The 27,393-nt window shown below is 41.7% G+C and overlaps 1 protein-coding gene across 4 annotated transcripts in view; it reads left to right on the top strand.

Moving 5' to 3' along the window:
* Positions 1 to 9,864: 9,864 nt before the first annotated feature.
* The window catches only part of TSC22D2 (TSC22 domain family member 2), a 31,017-nt gene continuing 13,488 nt past the window's right edge, over positions 9,865 to 27,393 (top strand). The window contains exons 1-2 of one of the 4 annotated variants that reach the window (XM_082319283.1): positions 9,865 to 12,143; positions 25,210 to 25,283. In XM_082319283.1, the coding sequence (XP_082175409.1) occupies positions 10,150 to 12,143; positions 25,210 to 25,283 (2,068 nt within the window). In that variant the 5' untranslated portion in view covers positions 9,865 to 10,149. The remainder of the gene's footprint in view (positions 12,144 to 25,209; positions 25,284 to 27,393) is intronic. The other 3 variants (XM_082319284.1, XM_082319281.1, XM_082319282.1) reach the window with 3 other exon arrangements.

Below are 27,393 nucleotides of genomic sequence, written 5' to 3'. Positions count from 1 at the left end.
ACACCTTCAGGACAATTCTACTGATCAGACTCCTAATGCAGAATCTGTTAGGGCTTGCCATGTGATAGGTGATTATTAGGGAAATCCTAGTAGTGATTTTTTTTTTTAAGTATTGTGATATTTTTCATTTAACCCAGAAGTAAGCTTGTACCACTTCCATCAGTTTATTCTGACAAGTTTCAGAATATTCACTTCTCCAAATGTTCTGTTTTCTTATTTTTCTCAGGCTCCCAAGTCAGAACTCTGAAAGTGTTTTGAATTTGCACACACAGATATATACTGAGATCACTTCTTCAGCATTAATGATGAAGGACAACAAATTGTGCCTATTCTTTAAATCAAGTTTATAATGGAAGTGTTTCCTTATAAAATAATAACAATTACAATACAAAATGCAGATCATCATAAACAACTATTGCTTGTCTACTTCTCACATTTTTATTTTTGCTAAGTAATCTCTCCATTTCACTGACAATTCTATTTCAGTGGATTTCAGTGGAACTACTTATGTAAGTTTTAAAACAAAATTAACAGCAGAAAAACTGAGACTTATATGAACAGAATTTAGGTTTATATTCGCCACATCATTTTAGCGTCTGACAGCATGGGTGTTTCAGCAGGTGCAAAATCACAGGCTTTTATAGTACCTGCACAGCCTGGTGAGAAAAGCAGGAATTAGCCACAGAAGTATTACTTTTTTGTATATATTTTGTATACAGCTTCCATTTGGAGCCAGAGAATCCATCAATCCACTACCCACTACAAAACCAATACTTGTGCTTTTGCAGAAAAGTTGCAGCTATCGCAGAACGTATGTTTTATGTAGCAAGTTTATGCAAAAAAGGCCAGGGAACCAGTTTTGGCTAATCAGTATCCCACATGATATGGTAGCAATAGATATGTCAAAAATTACTCAGAACCTAAATATGTAGAAGTTCCCACACGCCTTTATTTATCTAGCTCTAATCTGTGCTCTTGAATGCAAGCTTAACCAGTAAAAAGGGGAAGAAAAGGCACTGCGCTTGTTGGAGTGGAATGTGAGGGGCACAGACAGAGGTTCACCTTTGAACCTGAGTATCTCGCATACTTGAACCAAATGGATGTTGTGTCGGCTAGCTAGAGAGCACAGACATCACCATTCCAAACAATCAGGACTCCCTGGAAAGTCTATTTAAATAGGCCATCTAAATATTATTATTATAGAGTTGCAGTGGCTTCAGTGTCTACTCTGTAACTGCTCTCTCATCTTAAAAATAGACGATCTTTCTACTCCACACTTCCTCTTACTCTTATGCTACAAATATTACCTAAGGACCTACGCTTAGGAACTCAGCACTGCAAACTGATCTATAATCGCAGATCAAGTCATGCCACAGGTTATTTAAAGTATCAGACTAGCTACCTGAAATTTGTGCACAGTCCCTTTTTGCTTAGACAACATCCAATGTTAATTAAAAAAATAAATGCCCTGCCATTATTCATGCTTTTCACACTGAGAGATAATTCATACGGCTGGTAAAAAACCTGAATAATTGTTTATACACAAGTAAAGTGATTACTCACTGTTCAAAGAAGAATTATTCAAGAAAACGAGCAACCTAGATTTCAGGAAATCCAGCAATGAATTATTGAAATGTCCCATTAAAATACACTTGTGCCAAACAGAAAGATTTTAAGACATACAAAGTCTATTGAAGAGATGTGGATTTTCTCCACTATTGATATTAGTCTTTACTCAATATGAGTTTGAAATATATGAGAGAATGCGCTGCTGAACTCCATGCAAGATATCTGAAACCATTCACATTGCTCTTTTAACTAGGTTAAATGAAACCTGATCTGGATTCCACTTGATCATAAGACTGGAATGCTGAAAATGCTGTAATCTATTTATACATCAAATTGCAGAAATTGTGTGTGTCTTTAAATTTCATTGCATTCCAGTGTATTAACTAAATATAGACAGTTTACAAACTGTTTCACGTTCAAAGTGAGAAAGAAAAGACAGACCAACCTGACTTATTTATCCTGAAGCCAGGATTTATTTCCTGGCTTTTAAACTGAGGACCAGACCCAGCTCTGCTCGATGACTTCTCTAAAAGCGTTGTTCCTGCAGCAATAATTCATCGCTAGTGCCATCACACAGTAGTTGCCTCATAATGACCTCAAAACACATACTTTTTTTTCAGCATCAAGAACGTACTACAATCCCAAACTGGATTTGCAGCTCAGATTTGACTTATGCTTCTCTTCTTCTTTCTGCCTCTAAACCACAAATGATTCAAAATACAGCAGAGAGCGAGGCTGAGAACAACTATGTAAATGAGAACAGCCAAATCAAACAGACAAAAACCACACAGGGGCTTACACAGTCCAGAAGGAATTGACAACAACTGGTCTATTAACAGACAACCTCAGGCTCCCCTGGTGAAACAGCACTCTTCAGGCAACTGTTCCATATAATGCTGTAATCTCCCTAAATTATTTACATAATTCTTTAGGTGTGCACAATGGTCTTTGACACGTTATGCTGAAGAGAGGAAAAGTCCTGCCCCGGACGGCTCCCAGTCAAACAGCACAATCAATCAGGTGCAGCACAAGATAGTATGGCAAAAGTAAACGTACCCATCATGACAAGAGTGTAGTACAGTAAAGACCTCTCCGTTGATCCGTACAAATGTTCAGCTTAGTTTTTAACATATCTCAGTTAAGTAAAACACAGCTCCCGCTGACATTTAATGGGTTTAGCCATTGACTTGAAAGGGGTCAGGATCAGGCTAACAACAACTGATGAGATTTCATAACTTTTATTAATTTCTATTTGCACTTTAAATGTGTTTCCATGTGTGTAACAGTTTCCATTTGTTCTCAGTTGTTGGTCATATTAATTTTTTTTCATTAGTTGTTGGCTTTAGTGCCTATACTTTTCCATATAGAAGACAATGAACACTGCAAAAACAAAAAAAAGCAGTTTTGTTAGAGTCAGGAAAGAGGAAATTTCCATGCTTTTTGTCACATGAGACTTTAAGAAGAGCCTAAAGCTAAATACTGCAGCTACTATTCGCTGGTTCTCTTGATAGTTAGTGGCCTTTATAAATGCAAAAATCCTACTTAGACATTCAAGTAACTCATTTGCCCTTTTCTATGCCCTTCTTCCCTCCAGCAGTCTGTAACCTGGAATTTGTCTTCCAGGTCTTGGCGTCAATGTCTTGCAGCTTGAAATTCAAAAGGACTTGAAATTCAAATTACCATTGCATCTCAGTCCGGTTAGAGATCATTTGTGGTGCTTTAGACGCGTTTTAAAAACAAGATGAATTTGGATAAATGTCTTACTGTCTAGCACCACTAGTTTAATAAAATGGAAAATGTACAGTTTACAGTGAAGGAAAGGAATTTCTGATATTACTGTTTATTTTAAAATTGAAGATGTTAACGCAGGATCTTGATACAAGAGTCATCTGAAAGGGAGCGCACTCTTGAAATACCAGAATGGTAAACCTCAATTCACGTACGTGAAAGTTTAATTTTTAGTAGCTCCTAAATTTCTGTTCAAATTTGAAAATAACCTAGTGATAAATGAATTGCTTATCACTTGTCCATTATCATGTCAGTATGTTACTCTTTCTAAGACAGTACCACATAGCCTGACCAAAATTTAGGTGTCGGTACTCAACACACAAAAAAGGGCAGGCAGAGCCCTGAAGACTTCTCTGTATCTGCAGACAAGGCAGGCTGATAGAAGGGAAAGAAAAAAAAAGAGGCGCAAAGAAGGAAAAATAACTTGTACAAGGCCACATTGCAGATAAATACCAACTTAGGGGTAAGACTGAAGTTAAAGAACTTATCTCCTGAACTTTTCCTACTGACTTCCACACAAACAATTTCAATCAATCATCTGGACTCCTGATACTTGGGTAAATGCCCTATCTGTTAGATCACACTCTTTCCCCAGGCTAGTTTTTAATCTTCAACAATAATCACCTCATGTTATTAAAGGCTAAGAAATTTGAACCCATGAACTCTAGATACCAATAAATAGTCCAACTCACTTTGATAATTCCTACAGCTTTCTTGTAAAAAACATTGTATTTTTAATGTTATCATTAGGGATTTTCAGAATTTTAAATTTACATATACACCTATTAATATACATCTTTATACATGCATGCATACATCTCTAGATGTGAGCATGTGTGTGCCTGCGCAAGCTCCGTGAACGTTTAGGGTTTTTAATGTACAGCTTTTATCCCTGTCTGAATGATATACAGATTTAAGTTATGATCAGTGGGAAGGACCACCTTTTGCCCATTTAAAATCATATAAACAAGCAAACAGAACATTTTAGCACCCTTTTCACTGGATACATGCATAGGGTCAGTGTTCGAGTCTTTACAGCTTACACTCTAGGGGAGCTTCTTTTGTGGTCTTCTGTCACCTGTGATAGCATTTCTGCTTTCTCAGTCTCCGAGGCTGAGAGATTTTGGAAAAGATACATGTCTTTTGCATCACTGGTGCATGATCCTTAAATGCCAAAATATGTAAATTCACCTGCAGCCCCCAAACAGCAGAATCACAAGTGCGGAAAGCTGCTAATAGCTCTCATTGCTACTGAAACTCTGTCAAGGGATCCTCCTAGTGAAACGTGTAGTGGCAGAAGGTGATAGAAAGAGCGTGGAAGAATTACACAAAACTCTGTCACACGACGCAGGAGCACTGAAAAGGCGTCTGCTGCCCTCAACACTGCCTGCTAAATCTGTCCTTGCCAGATCTCAAAAAAAAAAAGGAACACGCGCACACACACGTAGAAACCACGAGAGTCCCATACAGTTGACGCTCACAGAAACTCAAACAAGAGTCATGTGGGAATTTCTTTTAACTAACTGTGGCAGATGTTTTTCTTGAAGGCAAAAAAGGAATATATACATGCTTGACACTTAATAAAAATATCGGTATGTTTGTGCCCAACATACTAGAATATTGTTCAGCACTAATTCAGCCTTGCAAAAATATTATCAGTGTAATGCTGCCAAGGCCATTGTGTGGATTATTTGTGTATATCTTGGCTAACCTGGCCATGGGCTGCAGCAATTTTTATACTTGACTTTTCAGAAACCTTTCTGGTTTGTTAGTGAATCGGTTTATCTTGTTCATTCTTGTTCCTCATCCTTTCCCTATTTTACCTTTTATTAATTTCCGTTCCTCCTTTGCTAGACCACACTAAATGTCAGCCAAATAGCCCTTCCTCATTACATTTTTGGTTACATTAAAATATTGATATATACACAGTTCATGAATGAAGGGTTTAGCAAATGACGGTTTCAATCTGGGATTTAGAATTTTATGATTTCAAAAGTTAATTTATTCTGAACAACAACAGTGACAAATTAATGGATTCTAAAATAGCATCTTTGCTATTTTAAATTTCAGACCTATCTATCTAAATTAGAAGACCACTCTACTAACGCATATTTTCATACACTGAAGTAATGTAGTAGTTGCACAAAAATGAGAAGAACTTTTCATGTTGGTTTACTGCACTGTCAGGAAAAACATCTGTTCTTACGGCTTAGCAGCCTACTGTCCAACAGCCTACTGCTATTGTTCAATGTTGAAAAAAGTGTTACCCTATCTGTTAGGGGTCTGGGTACCTGTATGGTGGGAAAGAACTTCATCCCATGAATTATGCATCCGTCTCCTTCCTGTAATAATTTTGAAAGATCGCTGACAGGGGTAGGTCTAGTAGAATAACTTCTGCCTCTGTTTCTAAGGCTCCCTTGCATGTTTTCAAAATGTCGCTTCCTGAGGGAGACTTTTTTGATTTCACGTTTTACTGAGATGCAATACCACACACAAATCCAGTAACTGATCAATAAGAATTTTCACAACTACCTTATATCATTGTATATTTAAAATGTACTATTTTAAAGCAAAGAAAATGTTAAATATTACCGTTTGGTGGAGATTGTGCCACCTTTGCTCATGATAAACAGTCATCCACAGGCTGCCTTATTGACTGAAAAGTATTTGTTGGACTGACTCACTCTTATGTTCTGGCATCCTGCATCTTTCCACTGATGTGCCTATGATTTATCTGTGTGGGGACAGTGGTTTTAAAATGTATTCCTATCCAGAATGGTTTTATCATATGTTGTCCTGAATGTATTGGATTAATATGCCCAAATGCTTTCCATTTGAAAATGAAGAAATTAAAAAAATCCATATACAAAAGTTATCTCACGTCTTTACTTAATTTCCTGCAGCTAGCTATTCTTTGCCCTTGTGAAATTTTCTCCAAAGATTATTGTCATCATTTATAGAAGATCTACGCCACATACAATCCCAGCTGCTTCGCCTCCCTACAGCTTTCATACTGACCTGGAAAAAAAACCAACAGAACTCCTGCTGACTTCATTGGTATCTGTGGTATAAAGAGTAGTGCTGTATAATGTGTTGCATTATTATACATCTTCGGCCATATGACTTTCCCTTGGCTATTTAATCCATCGTTGTTGTGACTAATTTAAAAACTCCCAGACACATCCACATGCTGCCTGTTAAGATGAAACTTAACTTGCCAAAGCAGCATCGCCCTCTCTGCCTAGATGCAGAGTTCCATTCTTTTATCGAATTATACTTGGTTGACTTGCAGAATAAGGAGTAATCGTTCCTGGGCTAACGGCAGGTTTAAGGTCTAACGCCTCATATCCCATGCCAAAAATACACTTTCTCATGGGCATAAGACATTTCTTAGACTGAAATACAAAGTTTTAACACTGCGATTTGTTATTAAGATGATATTACTCATTTTTAGAGATCTTGTACTGTGTACATTACATTTCCTCTCTAACATTTGTATATTTGAAATCATGCAGTGAGGAGGGTGCAGGAAACAAAGGATTGCATGTTGGAGGGAATTTGTTTGGGAGGAAGTTTGGGGGTTCTCTTTATTCCCGCTTCAAAGTCAGGGTTGGACAGAAAAGATTAATTCTAAGAACGTAGATTTGATCAACAGAAGATAAAGAACACGCTTTATCCTCCAGTGGGTACCTGGTAAAAGCTACTCCAGAAGGTGTTGCCTGGCAGAACTCATGTCATATCAGGAGTGAAAACTCCTGTATACCAGGAGGAAATCCAAGAATGACAAATGGCGTTCAGATGGGAATTCAAAATCATTAAGGAGGGAAAAGGATGCCACACAGACAGTTCATCATCTCCTAACATATGCAGAATGAAGAAACTCTAGAAGGCAGACTTTGAAGAATATGAGGACAGGAAATAACAAGGGATGAGCTAGTACAAAGAGAAACAGAATTGAAAATAAGGTTCATACGAGCATAAAAAGAAGTAGGCAGAATACAAAGTGCCACGGAAGATGAGCAGAAAAGCAAGTCTTGGCACACCATGTGCACACAGACGGGGAAACCAAGGATGTTACACACATCAGGAGGATTCACAAGGCCCCACAGAACAGGGTGCTTTACTGAAAGCAGAACAAATGGGGTACAACCTGAGATTCAGGACTCGAAAGAGACTACCCAGTGTGTATGGTGACAGATGAAGGGACAGTCTTCTTCTCAGAGTATACCCAGAAAAGCTGGGGTTTGTTACTTAGTCGGACATAAACTGTGGGACATTGACCTGAGGCTAACAGAGAAAACCCCGCTGGTTATCTTCTGCATTTGGTCAAACAACACTACCAGATTCCCGCGGAATTACACCAGAGCATCTTCCCCAGGCTGCTGAAAATTATGGCAATGCTCAAAGAAATGGAAGCTTGGGTGATCATCAGGATTCTCTCCTCCCTGAGAAGAAATGAGAAGGCGTGACAGCATAATGAAGGCAGAAAGTTCAAGGATGGATGCTCTGACCGTTTGAAATATCTGATTAATGGAAGATGCTAATAGCATGAACGGACACTTACACAAACACCCCGTGCAGAAGTTTTCTGGAATTGAGGCTAGCGCTGTTTATAAGAACTTCAAATTAAAGTTGGGGAAAAAAAAAAGTGGAAAGGCACTTGCCAAAGACTCATGTAATCGGCATGCTTGATTTTAATGAATAAATTTACAGAGGTGGCTCACGCCAGATTAAATCAAAACTCTTTTCTAACATAAATGACCTCTTACATTGTTAACACAGTAGGTTTAATCTCTGTTGAAACTAGAGAAGTATTTGGTATGATATCATATTGGAAAATATTACTGAAAACGTACAGAGGAGATGGATTAGCAAGCAAAATTGCAAAATAAATCAGTACTTGGCTGAACTGTTGCATTTATGGGGAACGGTTGAACTGAAGGGAAACTGGTAGCGGGGATCTTCCATATTTTAGAACTGGTCTTTAAAGCACTTTGTGACCTTACACAAAAAGCCATGATGGGTTAATGATACAGTTGCAAGGCGTGACCGTTCAAACCGGGACCAGATTATCATACAGGAAAACCCTAATGACATTGGTGGCTGGAATAACAGAAATATATAGTGAGAAGTTGACTTATATCAGGGATTTATGGGAGGTGAGCACCTGAAGACACCAGAGGTAGGGTCCTTACGGTTTGGACGTGAACCACCAGTATGATGTAGCTGTGGGGAAAAAAAAACCAACAAAAGAGGATCTAGCAGGGAACACTAGTGGAAGCAGACACAGTGAAAAACCAGTGCTATGATGCGATACCAGCAGTGCCTCCTCGGCAGGTCTGTGTGCAGTCCTGCTCGCTTGTCTGTACCCAGCACTGATTCGAACTGCAAACCGTGCAGAGTAGGGCTGTGAGAATGAGCATGGGAAAGACGGCTGAATTATGAGAAATAACTTTTATTAATATCAAGCCATGACTAGAAATTGGCTGTAAATGCATGTAGGCTGGAAAGGATGATTATTTTAATAGAGGAGCGAGTGTCTGAAATTACTTCCTATTGCGTCGGGGCAGTGGTCGTTCAATAGGAAGGATAAATAGCTTAAATATCTGTCACCCGTTGTTTGATGGACAGGGCTCTGGCCTCGATGCTGCATTAACAGCTCTCCTGGAGTAACTGTACATTAGAAATTTAAGGTAAAAAGACAAAAGGGAGTAAGACACCAGACTCTAGTAAGACTGCATGGGCAGCCCCCGCCTGAGGAGACCGGGCGGCCCCTCAGGAGCCCGGGCGAGCGCCCGGGCTCCTGAGGGGCCGCCCGCTCTCCTCAGGCGGAGGCTGCGCGGCGGCGCGCGAGAGGCTCTACGCTCGCGCCCAACGGCCGACACTGCCCCGCGCGCCCGGGAGGGACCAAACCGCGGGGGGGGGGGGGGTGCGGGGGGAGCCGGCGGGCGGTGGCACATTCCAAACAGCCACCTCAAGCTCCGCTCCCTCCCCCCCGCCGCTTCCCGGCTCCGGCGGGGCGTGACGTCATCACGCCGCAGCGTCGTGGGGGGGCGTGGCCGGCGCCCTTCCCAGGGTGCAGCGCAGGAGAAGTTGAGCCCCATCTTGGGCGAGGGGAGCCGCAGTCGGAGCCCGCGCTCCCCGGGGCCGGCGCAGCGCAGCGGGGCCGCCCGCGCCCGCCCGCGGAAGGGCCGCCTCTCCTCCCTCGTCCTCCTCGTCCTCCTCCTCGCCGCCGCCGCCGCCGCGCCGGCCCTCCGCCCCCGGCGAGGGGGGGGGGTTACTTGCGGGGCTCGCCGGCGGGCTGGTTCCGAGCAGGATGCGCCTGGCGCTGGTCTCCAGGTAGAGCGCGGAGACAGGGCGCGGGGGGGGGGAGACGGGGCCGCCTGGGCCTCGCCCGGCCGCCGCGGGGCCCCTCGCGTGGGGCGGGCCGCGGGCCTGCTGCTGCGGCCGCCGCGCCCGCCCGGGGCCCGCGTCGCGCCGAGGCCGGCAGGAAGCCGCGGGGCGCTCGGCCGGCCCCGCCGCGCTCGGAGCGGGGGCTGCGGCGGGGAGGAGGAGGCCCGCGTCCCGGCCGCGGGAGGAGGGCTGCGGACGGGGAGGAAGAGGAGGAGCCCCGCCGCCCCCCGCGCGGCCCGCGGCCCGAGAGCGGGAGCGCCGCGGCCCGCCCGCCCGCCGCAGGAAGCAGCCGGAGGATGTGCGGTAGCGCCGGGGGCCCGGCCGGCACGCCGTGACAGCCCGCCTCGGCACCGCGCTCGCCTCGCCCCGGCTGGCGGAGCCCCTCCCCGCGGAGGAAACATGTCCAAGATGCCGGCCAAGAAGAAGAGCTGCTTCCAGATCACTAGCGTGACCACGGCTCAGGTGGCCAGCAGCATCACCGAGGACACCGAGAGCCTGGACGACCCGGATGAGTCCCGCACCGAGGACGTGTCTTCTGAAATCTTTGATGTTTCCCGAGCCACCGACTACGGCCCGGAGGATGTCTGCGAGCGGAGCTCCTCCGAAGAGACTCTCAACAACGTGGGCGAGGCTGAAACTCCTGGCAGCGTCTCTCCCAACCTCCTTTTGGACGGGCAGCTGGCTGTGGCTGCTGGTGGGGTGGCTGCGGCTCCACTAGCTGTGGCCCCCAATGGGGGGGCTGTCCCCAAGAGCTCCGCTGTGCCCCTGCCCCCTGCTGCCCCTGGCACTGCCGTGGCAGGAGGCAGCGCTGCTCAAACCGCCTTGCCCTCCACAGGGCCTTCTGCATCTACTGCTCCTGGGACGATGTCTCAGACAGTGGCTGCTGCGTGCAGCTCGCGCTTCAGGGTGATCAAGCTGGACCATGGTACAGGGGAGCCCTACAGGCGAGGACGATGGACGTGTATGGAATATTATGACCGGGACTCAGATGGTGGTGGTGTCCTGGGCAGGACTGGAGATTGTATTCGGCACAGCAGCACCTTCGAGCAGGCTGCTCAAGAGAGGGACAGTGGCCTCGGTGCCACAGGAGGTTCCGTCGTGGTCTCGGCTGTGCCAGCGTCGGCCCATGGCCCCGATTCTATAGCTGACAGTTCCCTGACTGCTGTGTCACAGCTGCTCCAGACAGAGAAAATGAACCAGTCCTCTCTACAGCAACCTAATTTTGTCATTGGGCAACAACAGCAGCCGCAACAACCCATAGGTGGGGCCATGCCTCAAAGTACTGCTCAGCCTATGTTTTCTGGGGCTTCGGTAGCAAATCAGCAAATGATGGTGCCACAGCAATCGCAGCCACAGGTAAATACGCAGGGAGTTGCGCAGGCTGGACCCAATGGGAAAGGCATGGCGCCTCCAAATGTGACAATAGGGCAGCCAAGCATTCCTGTGGCACAGCAGCAGGTGCAGCAGGCAAACATACCAGTGACTCAGCCTCAACAATTTGCTTATTCTCAGTCCCAGATTCCACCAGTGCATCTACTGCCGACGCAACCTTCTGGTCAGACCGAATACATGCAGCACATGACAATTATGCAGTCTCAAGGAGCTATTCAGCAGGCTACTACAGGCTCTGTTCCAAGTACTGTGGCTTCCAGCCTTCCCGTGGGGCAGGTGACCGGCCAAAGTCCCTCACCTGTGGGAGCGCCGGTGATGGGGGTGTCAGCACAGCCTGGCGAAGCAGTCGGACAGGGATCGGGATTAATGCAGAGTGGCCAGACACAAGCTAGTCAGACTGCCGTTCCGCAACCAGGAGGTGTGGTGCAGCAAGGCATTGGACATACAGGGGTTGTGCAACCGAAATCTGTGACTCAGCATCAAATGGGTGGAAGCAGTCAAGTGTCCGGAATGCCTGGTGCTCCCCATGCTGTGGTCTCTGGAGTTCAGAACGTGCCTGCGGTTGTCCCCGGTACAAGTGTGCCTAGTGTGTCTACCACCACTTCTGTTACTATGCCAAATGTCCCTGTTACACTTGTCCAGTCCCAGCTGACTAGCCACACTTCTGCCAGCAGAAGTACCAGCGTTGTCCAGCCACAGCACGTCGGACACTCGTTAATGCAAGGCACGCCTAATGTACCTGCAAATCTGCCACAGTCAAACCTCGGACAGTTTCAGACTCAAGCTCAATCCTTAGTAGGCCAGATTGATGATACTAGAAGAAAATCGGAACCCCTACCTCAGCCACCACTTTCTCTTATAGCTGAAAATAAACCTCTTGTGAAGCCTCCCATTCCAGACACTCTAGCAAATCCTCTTCAGTTACCTGCAAGTACTCCTATGAACAGTCTTGCCAGCTCTGTGTTTGGCATATCTATTCCTGTTGATGGTGATGAAGACAGGTATGAATTATTTTCTAACACCATAAAAATACCTTTTCTTAAGGAAAAAAAAAAAAAACAAACCCTTTCAAGTTATTGTCAGGTGGTTTTCATAAGTTTTGTATTTTCAGAAAGTCATACTGAGAACTGAAATTTACCTGGGCTACTTTTTTTTGCTTTTTGAAGAGTACAAAAGGTAGCTAAGTGTTTAGGCAAGTAGTGAAGTGTACTTGTTCTTCTCAGGCTGTGAGCGTGACTACTTTTCTCTCAAAACAGAGCAGAAAGTAGCCTGAAAGCTGCTTAATGCATAAATAATGTAACCGATTCCAAATCAAAGACTGAGAACTGTCCTTCTGCACCTAATTGCTCAGTGAGCGAGGAAGTCTGTTCTCTCTTTTCCCCTGAATGTATTGTAAAACACTGGAATGACAGCCAGGTTAAAACAGGTTTATCAACACCACTATATTGCAGCGTTGTTAAAAATAGAAGTGTAGTGCTCTCTTAGGGCCATCAGGTGAGGTATCTTGGAAAACTTAAAGGCTTATAATGCACATTCTTGATTTTTATCCTGCTGTTGAATTTGCACTTTATAGTATCCGTTAGTAAGGAAGTACTTGCATCTGGATATGAATTTGTACGCCCTAACACAGCGAAAGGTCTATGGATAATGGTCTTATGCATTGAATAAAAAGGGTGACACTTACTTGAGCAAAGATGTAGACACAGTGGAAAGTACAACCTTACAATGAGTCTTCTTTGTAGGAAAGTAATTTGGAACTACTAGTTGTAACAAAGGTGTGTAGTATGAGCGGATTCATCAAAGGACCTGAGAGGAAGCATGTATGTGACTTTCATTCCCATAGACTTGTTAAACTACTCTGAAGGGTAGCGTGATGGCTAAAACTGTTCTTAACTGACTTCTTTGAGAGAAGGCTTTCAGGGAAAGCAGTGTTTGAGCACTGAATTAATGTCGTTAACGTTCACTGTTGGGATTACTGCAATTTGGAGGAATAAAGTACATGTGGGTTATACATAGTTGTATTTTTAAAAATATGAGTAACGCCATTATGAGAAGGTCTGATGCGCTGAATTATCCTGTAAGCCTTCCCTCACCTTGGGAGAATACCAGACTTTAAGATAACAGTGTCGCTTGGAGTGCCTTTTAGTAAAGCTGCTGTGTATGTGGGATTAGGGTGAGGAGGATGGAGAAGGTACCTCAAAGACACGTTAGTGTTTGGAGAGTTAAATCTGCAGTAATACAGGCCTTGTGCTCACTGGAGCTTTGGCTAACGCTGCGTCTGAGATAGTAACTCTGCTAATGCCTTTATGCAAGCAGGAGCTGTGTTGTAGGGAGTTGTGCTAGTTCTGATTAAAGTGGTAAAGGACTTAAAAAGTTAAACAGTTAAAATTTTCTAGCAGTTGTGCCTACCTTAAGAGGATTGCTGACCCAGCTGACAAACTCTTCTTTGTGCAAATAAGGTTAGATTTCAAGCTGGTAGGGTTTTTTTCATAGCTCAGTGTATTATCAGATGATGATTTGTCTTGTGTTTAATCATTCTGATGATTAAGGAGTCAGAAAGAATGTATTTTGCATTCGCTTTGCATAGTTTCTAATATTTAATATTTATATAAATCGTGGTAACAGACGTGATTATCTGTGACAAATGAATTGCTTTATGTAATGATAAGGAAAAACTTGTCCCACTTATTCAGACCTGTAGGCTGCTAACTTTGTGTTGCACGCTAGTGAGACAGCTCTTGGTACTCTTACCCTGAACAGTGATTTTTAAAGTTATTTCCGTACTTTTGTCTTTGAACTTGAGCCGCCTTGCAGCATTGCTTCACACATTGTTCGTTTCTAAAGAAACTTTTCCAGAAACTTGGCTATGAGAATTATGAGTAAGAAATAGGAACGGACTCTAAATGCACAGCGCTCTTTTCTACGTGCCGCATTATGATGTTCAGTAGAGAAACTAACTTGTGGTTATCTGAAACGAAATGCGTACTTCTCAGTTGTCCGCTTCTGCACTGGGTGATAAAACCTTGTCATTTGCTGAAGTGGTACACTAAGCAAGGAACTATATGGTACGTGAGAGTCTTCCCTGCTTGGAATAACTTTCTTTAGTAGTGATACTGATAAGCAAGAAAAGCTTGCTTTAAACAGGCCTAGACTTCATACAAAGTAGGAGATACAGAGGTAGTAGACCTAAGTTTATTCTTTGGTCCCCTCAGACAGTGTCCTGATTTCCACTGGTTTCACACAGAGAAAGGAGAAAATAAAAACGTAGCAGCTTGTTAAGGCTGTTTTACCACTCCGTGTTTTTATTTGCTTTACTCACTGAGAAGGCTCTATTATAAAACTGTCTCCTGCTTGTCTGCTGTTCTCTTCTTACTCCTGCTTTTTTCCTCTTTCCAGCCATTTAAATTATGTCACTACTCCCATGGGCTCATGCTCAGCTGCTTTATCTACTGAAATCAGTGGTGAAATAGTTAATGAAGACCTTCAAGTGTCATTAATAGGCTGAGGGTTGACATGCTGATAAAACTAATAGGGCTCAAAGGGAGTTCACACATCATGAGTCACTGTTTCAGGCTGTCTGCAGGTTCAGGAAGTTAGCGCTTGGTTTTGTTCAGAGAGTTTACTTTGTGATCATAAGAGCTAGAAATTTGTGGAAAGCGTTTTTTCTTTTTTATCTTAATATTAATGTGTAACATACCCAGGAAGGGAGGGGTCAATGTGTCGGCAGGTATCTACATTTCTTCTGACACCTTCAATTATATTTAAATATTTGTACATACTTGAAACTTGTGTAGATCATTCTCTTATAGTCATCTTCTAAAACAGTGATTCAACAAGGAATACTGTATAGTTCTAAATATCCCAGGTTTATCTAGTAAGTCATTCATCATTCTGAATATGAAGAGGAACTGTTTTAAAGGTAAAATAGTTTAGGATGGGAATTCTTTGAAAACAGAATGTGAGAAATACAGTAAGTACGAGACAGAGAGGTCTGATATAAGAAGCTGGTCAGTTCCCATCTTTCTGCAGAGAGTTCTTTGTATTATTCCTGTCTTACAGTCTGCTGTTTGAAATCAAACTATGTCTAAGATAGAGGTGGAGGTGTAAGGTTATATAGCCCGATAGATAGATAATATAGAACTATGTATCTGTAGATGTAGAGCTGACTTTTTGGCAAGACATTGCCTGAAAACCTTTAATTTCCTGTTCTGATAGTCCAGTACACCGTTACTGTAGTCTAGGTAAAACTGTGGTTTCTTGCATTGATCTGATGAATAATGAAGAATCAATTAATCAAGAAATCTTCATCTGGGGGGGGGAAGAGAACGCAGCTAGGTGGTCCAAAAGAATTTTAAAAAAAGCCTTTGGCATGTCACAACCTTCCTTTGAAAAGCAAAGCTGTTTTTTTTTTTTTTTTTTCAGTTGATGTGTCCAAATTGCTAAGCTCTTAAAAAGAGAAATATGTTCTGTGGAAGTTATGAAAGATCTACAGCATAACGTAGTTTTATTTTCTTTTCCTCTCTAAATGTGGCTACAAGTAGAATAAACTGCAATAGTATTCAAGGATGGAGGAAATAGTACTCTTATTGAAGCAGATGTGAATATTGCAAGCCACTTTGAATCTGGAGTCTGACAAATACTATAAAAACACAAGTAGAACCGGATCTCAAAATTGCCCTGACTCTTCATGTGCTGGACTTCAGCGACAGTACTGATTATTTTGGATGAAGGGCAGTCAGAGTACCTGAGAGGATTTCAGGATCAGCGTATGTCAGTTTCTCCACTCACCTTTATGCCCATGTATACACAAATTTGTAGTTGACAAGCATAATATTCCAGCTGGCTTAATAACTTTATTTTGGCTCTTGGGGGAAAAGAAATATGTTGCCTCTGTTAAAAGAATGTGACTGAGAAAGCTTGTTCAAACCTCCTACATGTTTGGCAGACTTTTGGGGCAAAATATTACTAGGCATGTTGGAAAAGGAGCGGAGTATAGATCATTTTCCAGAGATAGCTGACCAGCTTGAACTGTGCAGGCTGTATTCCAGGAACGCTAATGAATGGCTGCAATTGTGAACTGTCAACTACAGCAGCTAAACTGTTGAAAACCTGATTGTGCAGACCTCTTCACAGCATATATCTCTCCGCTCAGCTAAATCATGTATTTGTATAGTGTACTAACTGTTGATAAAACTGAGCTCTTGAGACCACGTTCATAATATAAGGACGAAACTGGGCATGGGCTTTAATGTAACTTTGATAAGGGTTTCCTTATGTATTACCCTAGATGCATATTTTGTTGTACTCCTAAAGAAAAAAGAAAATACACTGCAAATATGTACCAGAAAGCAATACTTGAATTGCATTGTTATTGAATGCTGTCCCTTTCTTCACTGTGCTCATAAACTTACTAGAGATTTGAGCTCTACTGCAGCTGCAGACTTGAATGTTTTCAGCTCTCCTCCTGAAGGATTGTCTTTAAAAGTGTTTGTAGAAGCAGGTGAGAATGAAACATGGAGAGACGTGCCCCAGTCATGAATGCCTTCAGTTCGATGGCCAGAACTACAGCATTTGAAAACCAGTTGAGATAGGACTTCTGAGGTGAACGTTACAGTTGATGATATCAAATGATGGTTAATGCAAACAAAACTCTAGTTAGCTGTGTTCACTCTTTGCTGTACTTTCTGTAACAAAAATTACACAAGGTAACTCCAACACCACACCAGTTTCTGGATTATTGAAAACCTGTCCTGCCATGCATTCAGTTTTTGAGTGTTAAAAGATATCTAAACAGAAAAATGTGGTTGCTCATTTGACAGCGCTGTTTCCCAGTTTAAACGTTCAAATGCCTTCATTAAGGAGGAGTCAATACATTCTTAAAATTAATGAGCTATAAGTGTTTCAGTTGAGATAGTTATTAAAAGGAGGAAAGGGGGAAGATACTTGAAAGAAATTCACAAAGTGAAACGGTTCAATCTGTTTTAAAGACTGTAGTGTACCAGCTCTAACATAAATGGTTCTCTGTACCTCATACTCCTAAGTATTCTGCTCAGCTGCTATGGGTTAATTTTTTTCTGCTCCCCTATAGAAGAGTGCAAGTGTTCCATAGTCAGCTTATTTCTGAATGCTGTCTTGTATGGTAGAAATAACAGCGTATGTTTCATGGAAGCTTTTTTAAGCTTCTTGTTAAAAGCTGAATATTTAAGTATTTAGGTTTTTTGAGCAGGCAGGACTACCAAACCACTATCAAACTGCTGAAGAGCTGAAATTTCTCTCAGGCTATGCAATTTTTACAGGAGGTGCTGATAATTTTTTATGACTTCAGGTGACACAGTAGTAAAAAGGAATTGTTCCCTGTTACTGTACTGGATATTGGAATATTGGCCTGTTGCGTGTTGAGGCTATATATTAATTTTTCAGTTTTAAAGCTGGTGATTAGCAGCTCCTGTTGCTCATAGAAAATGCAAACGTTGTTTGTGCTTTCTGTGTGTCGGCAAAGATTCCATAAGAAACTTCTGTGAGACTCCTCCTGCTAAAGTACAACTGTTTTAGTTCTGGTAGATAAATCTAGATTGTCAGCCACAGGTGTCTGCTTTTATTCCTATATTTGACAAAGTGTAAAGATAGGAGTATTTATAGTAACTGCTAAAGCTACTGTCTTCTGAGAAGGTTCTCCAGACATAAAAGGTCACTTGAAGTGCAGCGTAAGGTTGGATCTCCATTCCTCTTCTTGAAAATTCCTCTATCTTTAAACTTCATGCTTTATAAATACAAATGTGTACTGAGTGCTAGTAAATTCTTTACATTATGGGATAATCTATCTTTAGTCATGAAGGGCAGGTGAGTTACTCAGCCTCATGAAGGACAGCTGGATGCTTGTCTTAATTTTTTTGTCATGCAAAATAAAATTATTTCAAGAGGTTTTTTCTGCCTTAGAAGATAGGAGTAATGTATTTGTATCATGACAGCTTGCTTGAATGCTTTTAACCGTGCAGAGAGAAGGTAGAAATATTAATTAGTACCATAGAGAGGTGTCAGCTGTCTATCACAATGGCAACTGGCATGTTTGTCTAGTACTCATTAAAGATTACAAACTGAAATAAGGATCTATGTCAATAGCAGAAACCAGTCACAGAATCACAGACTGGTTGAGGTTGGAAGGGACCTCTGGAGGTCATCACCTCTAGCCCCCTGCTCAAGCAGGGCCACCCAGAGCCGGTTGCCCAGGACCATGTCCTGATGGCTTTTGAGTATCTCCAAGGATGGAGACTCCACCACCTCCCTGGGCAGCCTGTGTCACTGTGTGCCCATTGCCTCTGGTCCTGTCACTGGGCACCACTGGGAAGAGCCTGGCTCTGTCCTCTTCATGCCCTCCCTGCAGGTGTTCATACACATTGGTGAGGTCCCCCTGAGCCTGCTCATCTGCAGGCTGAGCACTCCCAGCTCTCTCAGCCTTTGCTCATAGGCGAGATGCTTTCTTGCCCCTTCATCATCCTTGTGGCCCTTTGTTGGACTCTCTCCAGTACGTCCCTGTCTCTCTTGTACTGGGGAGCCCAGCACTGGACACAGTCCTCCAGGTGTGGCCTCACCAGTGCTGGGCAGAGGGGAAGGATCCCCTCCCTCGACCTGCTGGCAATACTTTGCCCAATGCAGCCCAGGGGACCATTCACCTTCTTTGCAGCAAGGGCACAGTCCTGACCGTTTTTTTTTTTTCTGGGAAGGGATGAGTGTGGTATGTATGTGAGGTGGCAATGGAGAAGTGTAGAATGGATAAGAAATGATATACTGGTTTCAGTGAAGTATCTTAAGACTTTGTATCTATCTAGAGCAAGTTGAACTTGTCTGGTTTATTGGAGGATGGGATGATCCAAAATGAGGGTTAAAACCCCCCCCTTGCTTCTCTGTCAAGTTATTTCAGATATTTTTGTAGGGGTGTAGATGACAACTCCTGGGAATGTCTCCTATGTAGAACACTGTTCAGTGGGTGCAAGAACCATAAATACTTTGACCAACCCCACAAATGCCTTTTTAAAAATACTGTTTCTTTAAGCCAAATGGTAAGCTCTCATACTGACAGTGCTTTAGTTAGAACTTAGCTGAGTGCAGGTTGGCATGAAACTTGAAGAGTTGTAAAGAACTTGTAAATGGTGTGGAAAAGCAGACAAGTACATTTATAATATACTGTGTAGTAAACCATGCCATATGTGGTCTAGGTTCTAATATATTTTTTAAAAGTTAAGTATTTAATTTAAAATGTTTGCTAATAGATGCTGTCTTGACCAATGTCACATAAGTAAGGACAGGTGGGCTTTGGCCGAGTCTGCTTGAATCTGTTTTCTTCACTTGCTTTTTTCCCCATAGATATTGAAATATTTCGTTATCAATAAAATGGGAACCACTTGTATTTATAGATAACTGAAATATCTGAAACTGCTGTACTGCAACTTGGGGGGGGGGGGGGGGGCGGAATCTCATTTTTGGGCTGTTTTCTTTGAAGATGAATACTCAAGCCAGCTGTTCCACTATGCAAGGCCACTTTCACCAGTAATCACAAACAGCTTTCCCTTTCCTCAATATGTTTGAGGAAATCTAGCTTTGTGGGCAGAGCAGTCAGGAGCCTAATCCTCTACAATAACATGTTCATACATATTAATGAATGCCTTTTTCTTTACCAGCCAAGTTGTGTAAAAGTCAGTATTTTTAAAAGTTTTGACATTTCTTCCAGATTTTTGTATGTATAATGCAATGCTAGCAAATGTGGATCTTTTTAATTCAGAAACACGGAATTTATGTTGGTTTTTACTACCTCCTTTCATCTAGGGTATTAGGGTCTGCTTTTTTAAATGCATTCCAAGCTTGCTCTCTTGAATGGGAGAGTTTGCAAAAGCATGATACGGCATAGTGATGTTAACTGGCAAATTACAATAGCTGCTGAAGGACTCTGTCCCATGTGAGATGAAGTTCAAGATGTTTGTTGAGACCACATAAGTTATTTTCAAAAGTTGTGGTTTTTTTTTTTTTTTTTTTAGGCTTGTCTCAATTCATCCAAACATGGATAATACTGATGGACCTTTCTGTGGCTTTTCTTGAAAGCTGCTTAATAGTGGCAAGAATCCCTGACTGGGGCAAGCAAAGACTTTCTGTATTGCCATTAAGTTTATCAACTTCTAATCTATAGTTGTTTCTCTTTGAGGATGTGATATACTGTGGGTTTTATTTTTCTTGAGGCTAAGGTGTGCATCATGTGAACTACACTGTCTTGTATTCTCCCTACAAGAACTGAAGCTTAACTTTACCCAGTGAGAACACAAGTCATTAATATGAGAAATCTTACACTTGTTATGTGTTTTGATTTGAGAACAGAATCACTCAGATTAGTCCTTACTAGTCTGTATGATTATGTAATTAAAATTCAGCCTGACTGGCAACCATGACTGCCTTCACAAAACAGCCTTGCTTTATTAGCACACGGTGTTTTAATAAGCATATCCACGATGATGCTGTCTGCAGGGAGGAAGAGCAGGAGAGCTTTGGTTACCTGGCTGGAACAGAAGTACTAGTCAGGAGTGAACTAAGAGTGCACTGAGTCCGGCTTTGGAAAGTGGGAAGATGGGATGTAGAGGATGGGAAAGATGAACGAGTCCTGAACGACCTTAAAGCAGTTATGATTACAGGATTGCCTACTATACGGGCCTCTTGAGGTTTGGGGACCAGTTTCTGGGGCCTGAGAGAGTTGGACCCTAGAGTTTTGAGTTGCAGCTGTTGAAATCAGAAAGAAGTAAGACGACATTTAGAAGGTGAGCACTTGCATTGTTCTTTCCACGATTAGTATCAAATAGTCATATCAGAATTTACTATTTGAACTCTTCAGCAAAGCTCCTTCAGAAATACTGAATGGTTATTACCTGGCACAGTTACTGACTACTGTTACTCAGTTATGTCTTAAGGGAAAGTGCTACTGTTTTACTGATCCAAGGCTCTGTGAACAGGAAGCATGATGTCCTGTTGGCCTCATTAATTTTTGCCAATATAGGTAAACTTTAACTCTTTCTTTATAGAAACTTGGACTCATGCTTTCAAAGAATGTAATAAAATCAAGGGAAATGTTGTCTCATTTTTCATGTTTCTATGCTCTACTGATTTAGCGTCTACCAGAGACTTGAAAGGCAGAAACTACAAAGTTATGTTAATCAGAGAAGGCTTTGAATTTCTAGTAGCAAAACTTGGTAGACTTAAGTGAATAGCTAGGTGCAGCTCCACCTGAAACATAGTAGGCTGGTTAGCTTCTGTAGAGCAAACCTTTATGAAACGCCTGTGCTAAAGAATGTTTTGTACTAGTTGTTCTCTGGAGTATGTAATAGAAGAAACTATCCTGATTTTACAACTAGGAACTTTGTATTTGCGAAAGACTTGTTGATACTACATTATTGTAACCTGTTAAGTGAGTTTGAATTTAATACTGTGTCAAAACGCCTGTTGGTTTTTTAGACCAGGTTTTTATAGTCACTAGTCAAATCCTTGGGGGGGAAAAAAAAACAACCAACCAACAAAAAAACCCCCCCAAAAAACCCAAAAAACTTGCTGCTACTTTATCAGATAGTAATAAAGCGTAGAAGTGAAGCTAGATCACCTTTTGTCTTGCAAATCGGTTATCACCTCAGGTCTGTCAGTTCAGTAGAGATACGAAATGGTATAGTGCATCTGCTCTAATTTGGTACAAGACTTAAAGGCTTTGAGTATGTTTTAAAATGCAGTGATGAGTCAAGTATAAAAGTGTTTCCTGCAACTATTCAGTGCTGGGACAAGAGAAGAAATTGTTGGCATCTCTCCTGTATATCTGAGGAGAATGGTGATTGTCCTCAGGCGAGGGCATCTGCTGATACCAGTGACTGCCCTTTGTTCAGGGTGGGCTGGAACATTTGAGAAGCTTCCAACTGTTGCTCGCTAAATACTCAGATTATTTGCTACATCCTTCTGGTCTGACCATTATTAATGTTGATCTAGCCTGCTCTGTCTGTGCTGCATTCTCATTACCAGTTTTTGTAAAAGCGGTTTTATTCTTTTCCCTACCATTCATAGGGACTGAAAAATGTTACCGGTGTCTTTTTTTAGAGAGCCAAGCCCCCAGAGCAGGGGAAAGCTGATGCCAGCATCTGAACAGACCAAGCAAGTGATCAGTGAAACACCTCTGCCAGACTCTTTCTCTGTGCACTTGAGACAGTCATCTCTCATTCGCTTCTCCTTTGAGACTTCTAGTCAGTGCAGAAGATTATTTTCCAAAATCCTCTTTTGAGAGCAAGGCAAAGAAAGTATGGGCTACTGTTCTGATCTTTGCTGTGGAAAGGAAGATGCAACTCTGGTTCTAGAGCAAAGTCTAGTTCTTTCTCTTCTGATACTTGAAATCCAAACATCAGGAGTTTGAGATGCAGCTAGTTGAAATGGAGCTGCTGATCTTAGACTTTCCTGTCTTATTCCAGGTGATGTGTGCTTCTTTAGTTCTCTCATTAAAGTTACCTGAAGGTGATTTTCATCGTTTCTGAAAGTGTTGGGAGGGAGTGTGTAGTTTGTTTGAAAGCAGCTGAAACTGAGTGCTGGCACTACTGGCACTGTCTTGCTAATGATTGTGTGGTACATCTGGGTGTTCTTTCATCTCCTTCCTCTTGAATTCAATTACAAAACTGCTGTTAAACATGTTCTAGTTTGCTGATTTTTAGCACTTAAATTTGTCTGTCATCTCTTGATTTTTTTTTTTTTTTTCCAGTGGAGATCGGATCCATGCAGTATGCTTTCTCTCCACTGTTACGGTATTTTCATTTTAGAAGTAGCCTGTGAACCCCTTTAAAGTCCATCGTGGTGGTTGAGAGCCACTGTCCCAAAAACTGTCATGCAGGCTGCTAATTGAGTCAGCCTTTCCTGTCCTCTGTAGCTAGAATGCACCTAAAACTGAATGTAACAGCATCTAATTCTTGCTGGCTTTACAGGGTATGTATTTCAAGTATAATGGCTTTAAGGCACTGTGTGAACAGAATGTATAATTAAACACAAATCTTAAGAGCTTTAATCTTGAGATTTTTTTTTTTCCTTAATTCCACATTGACTTCCCCACATTTAGTCTTTTGTCAATTCTCTCCTGCAAAGCTTTGTACTCCAGTTACTCTGTTTTGTTAGGTGGAGTCTTACAAAATAAAGCTGATTGAAAGTTGCAGTTGCTTTAAACAGAAGGTGTTATAAATAAAAAAAGCAAACTGTCTTTTAAAAGAAGAGGGACGGAGGAGGAATTCTGTTACTAGCGTAAAACATAATCGCAAAATGCCATAAACTTTACTGGGTGTTTCCTGATAAGCTATGATCAAGTGATTGCAAAACCACTGGTTCAGTTCCTAAATAAACCGTGCAAAGTATTTTAATTTGGAGATCAGCTGTAATCAGTCTTCATTGCAGGTTGTAGCTAGCAACCTAGTTAAACACAGCCTTTAACTGGTGATCAGTAAGACATATAACTAAAAACTAACTTGGGTTTGAAGTGCTTCTGTGTAGTAATACATCCATTCTTTTATAAACTTTAGAAACTAAGGAGGAATTGATTTGTTGTCCTTTAGTGCACATCACATTGGGCAATTGATGGCTCAACCTTCCTTTTTTTATTTTTGATGCCTTGATTCCTTATCGATCATCATAGTAAAACTACGTCTGTATATGCTGATAGTTCTCTTAAGTAAGCTCAGACTGTGTGCTTACCATCAGGTCTCTTGATTGTTAAATAATAATTCTGATGTTGCGTGAAGGCTAAATACTTTTATTTGCTGACTTCATCTTTAGCCTATTTTTGAGTCACTTCTTTCTCAAAGCGTTAGTTCACTTTTGGCACTGTAGAAGTAATGTAGATGTACAAAGTAACATACTAGCATCTTTTCTTTGATAAATGTGGCTGAAGAACACATTTTTATTTACAGGCATATTGTCAGGCTCCTATAGCTTTCTGTGCAAAGGATGGGAAGCTAGAAGCTTGCTGTTGAATTCCCAGTCCTATTGATGCATATGATTAATGACCTTACTTCTAAGACTAGGAACACAAGAATAATGGATGTTTTACTGATACTTTCTAATCTTAAACTTGGTGCTTCAGTATGAGCTTTGTCTGCAACTAAGAAGAATTTTGTTTTAGAATGGTCATTTCTCACTTTCCACCAAAAAAAGACATGAACTTTATGGTTGAACAGAAAGGCAGTTTGATTTCAAAGTATAAACTAGCCTCTTTCTTTACTTCTTTCTTTTCTATTTCATAGTTAAATTTGGTTGCTATAGGAGTTGATCCTATTCAAAGGCAGAACTTCTGCTTTAAAGTCCTTGCTAGCGATGTCCTGAATTCTGAAAGAATTGTGAAAGATGGGCTGATCTGGAGACTTAAGGGCCTGGAATCTTTTGGAGCAATACTGGCTTGATCTCTTCTAGAATGACAAGTATGGGAATCCCACCACTTCTGTAGGAAGTCTTTTCTGTTCCTTGCTGTTTGTGTGGAAAACAATTCTGACACGTAGTTTAAACTTTCTTTGCTGCAATTAAACCCTATAATGTTTGTGCTGTGCTTATACCTAACAGGTACAAGAACAAGTTTTCTTTTCCTTTGCAGCTACTTCAAACTATGTGAAGCCTGTAACTGTCTCTTTCACCTCTTTTAAATTCTTAGCTTTCCTACTTAGTGCTTCTGAGTATTGGAGAAGAAAAATGGAATATGACATGTCTTCTAGTGGTCTTACATGGACTTTGGTAGGCTTATATCCTTCTGGAGAGTTGGTATCCAAAACTGGCCATAAAATCCAAGTTAAGGGCTCAGAAAGGCCGAATAAAACAAGGCTTTAGTTAGTACGTGTACATCCTGTGTAAGAGGAGTATTGCAAGTTTGACACCTTTGCAAGATTTTTATTTTTTTAACTTCTGTTTAGATTCTCTTCTGTGGAATTGCAGTCAGCTACTCATTCCATGTTTTGTACTTGTGCAGCTGATTATTGCTACCAGAGCATAATACTTCATGCTTATCCTTATTGAATTGCATCCTTTTTATTTCAGACCATTGCTCCAATTGGGCAAGATCTTCCTGAATTCTATTCCTGCTGTCCAGAGTGCTTGCAGATCATCTGCAGGTATAAAGATAGTCTGTACTCCACTGTCCAAGTCATGGATTAAAGTATCCCATAACACACTCGGAGGAGACCCCTGGAGAGCTCTGTTTGATGCATCCTTCCACTCTTCCACTGAACCGTTGGAGAGCCACGTGTACAGAGTAGTTATCAATGGTGGACCCGTTTTGTAAAAGCTGTGTTCTTACTTACAAAAATGTCATGCAAGATGGCATTAAAAGCTCTACTAATTTTATAATGTGATCACATCTTCTGTGTTTTTTCTATATGAGGCCTGTTAATTTTTCTCAGAAGGAATTTTTGTCTTGACGTATGCTTCTGAAAAGGCCATCCATCTTGGCTTGCTGCTGTCTAGGTAATAATAAATAGGTGGTTCTGCTTTGCTTTGGTTTTCCTGTGAGGCATTGAGCGTGGGTTGTCTGACTTGTTGTTTTCACATTCTTCAAAGACAGGTGCTTAGGCCTTTTTAATCTTCTAGATCATTCCTGTTCTCAAAGTTAATGAAAATAATAGTCAGTGATATTGAGAGAGAGAACTGTCTGAGGTGGTCTAGTGTGTTGTGTTTTTGTTTTTTTTTTTTTTTTTTTATTTTGCCACCTTGGGAAAAAAAAAAGTGTGATATTCTTCAGGTGTTCCTCTTCTTGTTACCCTTAATTGCTGATATTGGCCCACAGTTTGAAGATTGAAATATAGCTTCAGCTATGTCATGAACAATGATGTTACTCTTCCTCCTTCAAAGGTAGTAGCTGGAAAAAAAGCATCTGTTCAGCAGCCTCTGTATGCCAAGCTGATACCCAGCACTTCCAAAGCCAGTATCATTATTTAAACTAAAAGGCACTTATCTGTATACTTGAAAATTTACCAGCTTTCATGGGGATGGTTTCTAGTGAAGCAGAGCTCTCTAGAATAAAGTTTGTATTTGACGTATGCTTGTCCTGATTAATGGCAGAGGGAGGATACTTTTTTGAATAGGAGGTGAGACTTTGGATGTGGTTTAGACTTCCCTTTTAAAGGGACAACTTGAAGTTTCAAGTATTCAGAGAACGGAATAAATTGTCATCCTTTAGATCAAATTTCTGTTGAGTGAAAACTATTGTTAGAAACCGTAGCATCGGAGTGTGTTGTGGGTATTGATGTTTGTGAGCTTTTAAAGGAAATAAATATGGTATGTGTTGTAGGACTTTGTTCTAGAGACACGGAGGGATTTTTTACCAAGTGAGATACAGTTTGAATGTTTAAACTAGTCTGTGCGATTGGAATCAAGCCTCTCTGTCCTCGGGAATACCTGTTCTCCCCTCTCACCAGAGACGGAGGAAGAGAAGTACCTGGTGTACCTCCTGTGGAAGAGGAGGTGGCTCTTGTTCTCTGGTTCAGCATCAGGGACATCCCCTTTCTGGCTGGCTGTTGGCTCCACTGTGTCATTCTGCCAGCAACTGGGACTGAGTCTTGACCTCTTGGACCTGGCCGTCTGCTGGGGAGGGGACCTGAGGAATCTGCTTTTGTGGTCCAGGCTGTCCCTACGTTTAATTAAGGCAGTGTCAGAAGAACTTCTGGTGTTTCAGCTGTGACGCAGCAGCAGCAGGCTAGATTATACTACTTCTGTACGCTGTTTTCTCAATCATTTCTGCAAACTGAAGGGAGTTTTTACTAATTCTCTAACCTTTTACTGTTTGAGGTGGCTAAAAATAGATGCCTCAACAGTCTGAAAGTCAATCATATTAGTTCAGACCTGCGCATTAGGCATCATTCATGTTACTTCTGTGGATTTGCTTTTCCTGTTTAGGTAGCTGCCCCCCCGCCCCCAACATCTTGCTAAAATATAGCTACAGAGTAGAAAATGTTCTCTTAATTGTCTGAAGTAATGCAAAAGCAATTTCAACAGCAGGGGGTACAAATGAGAATTTAGCAAGGAAAACTTTTTCATACCTTTCCAGATACTTGCTTAAGAATAGTACAAGAATATATAGAATATAGGGTATCAGTATAAAAATAGACTGTATGAAATACATGCCATGTGGTTATAAACCACAACTTTTTATACCTAACAATAGCAACAGGGTTTTATATGCTGCAAGTAAATTTATCTTGGAAGTTAAATGACTTTCTATTTACA

The sequence above is a fragment of the Platalea leucorodia genome, assembly GCF_965183815.1.
Source record: "Platalea leucorodia genome assembly, chromosome: 8".
In the NCBI taxonomy this organism is placed as follows: domain Eukaryota; kingdom Metazoa; phylum Chordata; class Aves; order Pelecaniformes; family Threskiornithidae; genus Platalea; species Platalea leucorodia.
Note: the sequence above shows the minus strand (reverse complement) of the source record. Positions and strands in the feature narration are given on the sequence as shown.